This window comes from Hordeum vulgare, chromosome 7H (genome assembly GCF_904849725.1).
Source record: "Hordeum vulgare subsp. vulgare chromosome 7H, MorexV3_pseudomolecules_assembly, whole genome shotgun sequence".
Taxonomy (NCBI): Eukaryota; Viridiplantae; Streptophyta; class Magnoliopsida; order Poales; family Poaceae; genus Hordeum; species Hordeum vulgare.
In genome coordinates this window covers 490,992,003-490,998,250 of record NC_058524.1, presented here as the reverse complement: position 1 = coordinate 490,998,250, position 6,248 = coordinate 490,992,003, and the positions used below count along the sequence as shown (strand labels likewise).

At 44.2% G+C, this 6,248-nt stretch overlaps 1 protein-coding gene across 1 annotated transcript; it reads left to right on the top strand.

Moving 5' to 3' along the window:
* Positions 1–1,664: 1,664 nt before the first annotated feature.
* LOC123412280 lies at positions 1,665–5,551 on the top strand. The gene is made up of 9 exons (XM_045105229.1): positions 1,665–2,141; positions 2,237–2,374; positions 3,581–3,649; positions 3,724–3,795; positions 4,058–4,140; positions 4,217–4,348; positions 4,478–4,688; positions 4,974–5,105; positions 5,381–5,551. The coding sequence occupies exons 1-8, from the start codon at positions 1,713–1,715 to the stop codon at positions 5,016–5,018; spliced, it is 1,179 nt and encodes a 392-aa protein (XP_044961164.1). The 5' UTR covers positions 1,665–1,712; the 3' UTR covers positions 5,019–5,105; positions 5,381–5,551.
* Positions 5,552–6,248: the final 697 nt, after the last annotated feature.

Here is a 6,248-nt window from a genome sequence, read left to right as displayed (position 1 = left end):
GCAACCTGCATCTCGTGAGCGGTAGACGCTGCAACGCAGTGTCACTCGCAGTGATGACCATGGCGCTGCACTCATCGGCGGTGGAAGACGCACAATGCAACGTTGCTTGCTACGACGATGACCGTGGCGAGTGGCGGGGAGCTTTGGAACTCCGATGATGTTTCCTTGAAGCTGTTGGGAACACCGCCGGAGCTGTAATGGAGCCGTCGCCGTTAAGGTGGAGCTCCGTCGGGGCTGCAATGGAGCTTGGCCGGAGTTGCCATGGAGCTTCGTCGGAGTCGTCGGTGTTGCGTTGACGGTGCTTCAATGAAACTCGGTCGAAGTTGCAATGGAGCTTCTTCGGACCCGTCGACGCTACGTTAGAGCTTCGCCAGGGCTGCAATGGAGCTTGGCTGGAGCGTCGGTGTTGTGTTGGAGCTCCATCGAAGCTGCAATGTAGCTCGTCGGACACCCCTCGGTGCTGCGTTGGAGCTCCCTGAGGCTTCAATGGCGTTGTGTTGAAGCTGACGTGTTCGCTGCTGCCGTGGAGCTGTTGTGATCCAATAGCTACAGCACACTAATCCAAGGGCTAAATAGACGGATGATTTCTTAAAGAAATCATTCGGTTGATTCGTAGCAGCCCCCATAGTATATTGAAGGTGTCGGCAATTCTAGTCATCATCAAAATCAGATCACATACTTAGAGCATCTCCAACAGTCGCTCAAAAAGTGCTTCGCGCATTAAAAGATTCGTTTTTTGGGCGCCGGACAACTTCAACAGACGCTGTAAAACAGTGTGCGCGCTAAACAAAATTGGACGCATGCTGGAAAACGCTATTGGGTGCAGCATATTTGGTGCGCCGGCTTGCGCGCGCAGCAAACTCTGTGCTGCTGCACGTGGGGTCGCTGGACTTGGCTGGATTGGGCGCCCCACTAGCGCGCGTGTGTTGGAGATACTTCGGTCCCCGCACTTTAAAAATGCTACAATGACGCGCTAAGAATTTTATTGGGCGCGATATTTTTTTGCTGCTGTTGGAGATGCTCTTATGAGAGGGAAAATAATCTCGTGGCCTAAATTTTAGGTAAACGTTTGTGGCCGGTGCGCCCGCCGAACCGTTCGGCCAGCCGCATGCGACCCGCGCACACAGCTGATTAGGCATGCAAAATTTTTTCGTCTAAATTTGTTGCAACCAACATTCATATTTGCTACAAGCGTTTTTATTTGCTACATTTGTTCAGTAAAAAAGCTGCATATACGTTTGGTTGCAACACCAGTTCGTCGGATTTTTCGTTACAATCGATGTTTTTTACTTTTGCTATAACCAGCATCAATTTTTGCTGCAACCGTTCGGTAAAAAAGTTGCATCCACGTTCTTGAGAGTTGCAACTCGAGTTTACCAGATTGCTTTGCTACAACCCTTTTTTTTTTGTTACCACGCATCATCAGGATCGTTTTTTCTATGATCACGTTGATATTTTTCTGCTACAACCTAATTTTAGTTGTAAGCATTATAAAAATTTGCTACATCATGCTTAAAATTTGCTGCATTGAAGAATATTTATTACATGGATACATCTAACGGTACGGACGCGCAACGGCTGACGGATCGTGCGGAGCCGGCGCAGAGCACTGCCCCAAATTTTAACACGGCGCACAAAAACAAAACCATCGGGAAAGTATAGAGACCAAAGCGTGGAGAGAGGAACTCCCAACACAGCCCCAAACGGCACCAATGGCCACACGCCTCTCCTCCCGCCTCCTCATCCATTTACCAGCGCCCACCGCCGCCGTCATCACCACTTCTCCCCGGCTACGGAAACCCACCGCAGCATTCACCGCGTCCTACCGGAGGCGCAGGCCACGCCTCGCCGTCTTGGCAGGGGCGGCGCCGAGCAGCGGCGCGGTCGTCCCGGCGGCACCGGCCGGGGAGAACAGGGGCGCCGGGCTGACGCCAGCCGAGGCGCAGCGGCTGGAGGAGTTCCTGAAGGCCGACCTTCCGCACCTGTTCGACGACGTGGGCATCGACCGCTCCGCGTACGACGACCGCGTCCGCTTCCGCGACCCCATCACCCGCTACGACGACATCGACGGCTACCTCGCCAACATACGCCTCCTCAAGATCATCTTCCGCCCCGACTTCTACCTGCACGACGTCAAGCAGGTCAGCCTCTCTTCCGCCTCGATCGGTGCTCATAATTTGCAGCGAGGATGCGCGTGTGCATTGCAAATTCGTGACAATCTCTGAATTTGGTTTAGACAGGGCCCTATGAGATTACCACGAGGTGGACCATGGTCATGAAGTTCTCTCTCCTGCCATGGAAGCCGGAGCTGGTCTTCACCGGATTGTCGATCATGGGCGTCAACCCACAGAATCTCAAGTTCTCCAGCCATGTGGTTAGCAGTTTAGCACTCATTCTTGCTTGCACCACACCTTGGACTTGGAACGTATGTTTTCATTTGAATGCGCAGTGGATTCGCCGGCGAGGGAATGTATCAGTATTGTGGTCGTCGAATGTTGCCTCTAGTGGATATACTTTGTTCTATGAAGTCTAGTTTGGACTTGCAGTCATATATAGTTCCCATATATAGGTCTTGAATGTTTGCAGTTTTCAAATTCAGGGCCTTCAAGACGAAGTAAATATTTGAAGTATGTTTAGTTAGAGGTTTGAGTTTACACGGTAACACCAACATCATTAGCTAGTGCATTTATCCCACAGAGGCAGACAATGGATTGTTTGACCAAATTGTTCTCTGAGGAACTGTCAACCAATTTTCCACTTATCAGTCTTCGTATAGTTTAGTGCTTCAGGTTCAACCTGACTGCCTGGGACAGCTCTCAACTTAACTCTCTTACTTGATCTTGCTGCCCTCTGCATTGTCATTTTTTATGATTTTCCATAGCGTTTTTTTTTTTACTTTTACCTTTTCTTTTGGTCTAGTGCTTTTCTGTGAACCTAAATTCTGAGATACTGCGCTTTCTCAGCCTGCTGCACTATTTCGAAACTGCGTTGCTATATAAGTAGAACAGAGTGTTGTATATGTTCCGCGGTTCTTCCTACTCTTGTACCATCTATAATATGTGCCTGAGAAAAACTAGTACTTTGATACTTCCATAATCAAGCATAGGATCCCTCTCGTAGGACTCCAAACACACAGAATAGGAAAAGCATCGGATTTCTGGATGTCATGGCATGTTGAATAAAATAGGAATTGGAAGCACATGAACATGCAACAGAAGTTATTTAGCTGCACTACAGGAAAGACACACGGACCGTTTTTTCAAGGATTAAGTGGTTGCCATAGTGCTAACAGAAACGATCAAACAAAGGAAAATTTTCTATGATTTCACCTTTGGAATTGCATGCCAAGTCAAACAAGCTCTATAGGAAAAATCCCAAGGAATGGTATTCTCCAAAATTCATATTATATTCGGATTTTCCCAAATATGTACCTAAGTGCGCATTATTTTGTATTAGAAATATTGAATGCTCATTCATTTGAATCAAGAGGTGTTAAATATTTCGAATATTTGGCAAAACAATACTCTTAGCCAACTCATCATTAAATGTTACTCTACTTATCTGATATGCTGAATTGCAGGATATTTGGGACTCAATACAGAACAATGAATACTTCTCCTTGGAAGGATTGGTAGAAGTTTTCAAGCAGGTAATTCTCCATGAGTACATTTCTTTTTTATATGCTGATCAAGTATTGGAAGTTGAGCTGTTGATTTTACACAGCTACGATACTACAAGACCCCAGATATAGAAACACCAAGTTACCTCGTTCTGAAAAAGACTGCAACTTATGAGGTATTATTTCGTTGTGTATACTTTATGAAGAACCCACTTCATTGCAGATTTGGAGTAGCAACAGTGCTATGGCATCATAATCCATCATTCATATTAAGTCACAGCATTGACAAGTTTCCCAGTTCTATTATGCGAATTATGTTCATTATCAATCTTGCCAATATGATCTCATGTAAAAGGACTCTGTATGACAGCTAATTTATAATATTGCATCTTAACAGATTTTGTTGAGGTAAACTATGAGTATACATATTTTTTGCAGGTCAGGAAGTATCCACCATTTTCAGTAGTCGAAGCGAAAGGAGAAAAATTAACAGGATCATCAGGTTTTAACAATGTTACTGGGTGGGTTATTTTTTTGATCATTACTACAAATATTTAACACCATGCATTGTAATGCTGAAAGGGCCTGTACCTGTAGGTATATATTTGGCAAGAATGCTTCATCTGAGAAGATTGCAATGACTACACCTGTCTTCACTCAGGCTTCTGATGACAAACTCTCAGATGTATCCATACAGATAGCTCTGCCAATGAACAAAGACTTGAACAGGTATCTTGTGCAATGTGTGAGTGCAACTACTGATGACCTGGACATCTGCTCATAGATTGAAGAAATAGTAATTCTATAATAATTTCTATGGTTTTACTTCTATTGCCAGTAATAGTCTTGTTCAATCAGTTTACCAGCTCCAAATACAGAAGCAGTTACCTTGCGAATGGTTGAAGGAGGCATTGCTGCAGTGAAAAAATTCAGTGGGCGACCAGAAGAGGAAATTGTGGCCAAGAAAGAGAAGGAGCTACGCTCCCAGCTACTCAAGGATGGGTTGAAGCCCCAACAAGGCTGTTTGCTTGCACGTTACAATGATCCTAGCACAAAGGACTTTGTGAAGGTGTGTTTCCTTCTGCTCTGTACTACTCCCTCCGTCCCATAATATAAGAGTGTTTTTGACACTAGTATAGTGTTAAAAACGCTCTTATATTATGGGACGGAGGGAGTACCTTTTTAGTTAAGCTAAGGTCTGAAACTTTTTACATATCAATTAGGAGATCAAGTGTAGCAAATTGCATGCTTTATCCAATCTTTCCTAAATGCCGACCTTTCCGAGAAGATGTCACCCTCTTTTAGTTGTACTTTCAATCATGACTGAAACTCTGTTTGTTTTTCATGATCTAAGAGGAACGAGGTGCTTATATGGCTAAACGATTTCACACTGGAGTAGTAGTCTTCACTCTTCACTGTAAATCGTACAGCATATTTCTGCAACATCAGACACTGTATGTTGGAGCTTCCAGAGCATCGTAGAATGGTAAATTTGTTCTTCGCAAACCATTAACCAGATTCTGTTGCCTTGAAATACACTTTAGTTAATTGAAACTGATTATTACTTACATGTATAAGCACAAATAATACTATAAAATGTTGAAATTTATATCCCTGAACAAATATTTTAATGTATACTGCAACATGATTGGTAGCTGAACATTCCATCATGCACTCATGTCTCTTTGCTCCAGCAGCACCGCATATTTCTTGTTTCTTCCTTCTCACTTAGCTTCCGTTTCGTTGTGGGTGCCATTGCAGGAGAGGTTACGAGCAGATGCAATCTATGTATAGAAGATGTAAATTCCAAAAGGTAAAATAGGCCTGATACTAAAGTGTAGGTCATATGATTCTATTTGTACGTTAAACTAGAGTTGAATGTGGAATTTTGTTACGATACCATGTAAGAAGCTCTATACGTCTGTGCCGCTATTTTCTTCTCGGGCTTTCACAACTGGGGTATTGGGCTGGCTGTTGTATTCTGGGTCCACCGATCTGTTATGGGCCACAATTCTCACAAGATAACCTGAACCCAAAACCGAATGCAGTGTCAAGTCTAACCAGAATATAGCACTTGGTTCATTCAACTCAGGTGATTAATTGTACTAGCGACACACAATTGGAAAGTATGGGCAACAAACGGTTCCTTTTTAGGTGAAAATACAGACACAATTCCTTTGTTTCAGCTCTGACTGATCACCAAACTCATTATCCAAACCTGACCAATCAATGATTGGTCCATGCAAGTCCACAAGTGCATGCAGATCCAGTCTGTGCCCAACAGACGCAAGGGGCGCAAAATTAAGGTTGGTTGGTCCGTATCTCCGTTAACCTGTCCCGGCATGCATTCTATTATTAGTGGTTGGTGAGGCCTGACGATGTCTCTAGAACCATTCATGATTCATTCCCTTCACACTTTCTCGTGAGCCAAAGGGTTTTAGAAAACCTGAGGGGTATGGCTGGACAGATCTGGGGTTTAAGAGAACCTTGATCATACTTCAGTTTGGTACTTAAAGCTATATACATATAGTGAATCTAGAGATCACCAAGTGATAGTGGAGTACAGCCAAGTCATAGCCCATCATATACTCCCTATGTACCTAAATACTTGTCGTTGGCCTCCAACGAC

Coding starts and splice junctions, on each gene's coding strand:
- LOC123412280 (XM_045105229.1), top strand. CDS start 1,713: ATGGCCACACGCCTCTCCTCCCGCCTCCTCATCCATTTACCAGCGCCC. Junction 3,796..4,057: donor AAAAGACTGCAACTTATGAG/GTATTATTTCGT, acceptor TATTTTTTGCAG/GTCAGGAAGTATCCACCATT. Junction 4,141..4,216: donor GGTTTTAACAATGTTACTGG/GTGGGTTATTTT, acceptor CTGTACCTGTAG/GTATATATTTGGCAAGAATG.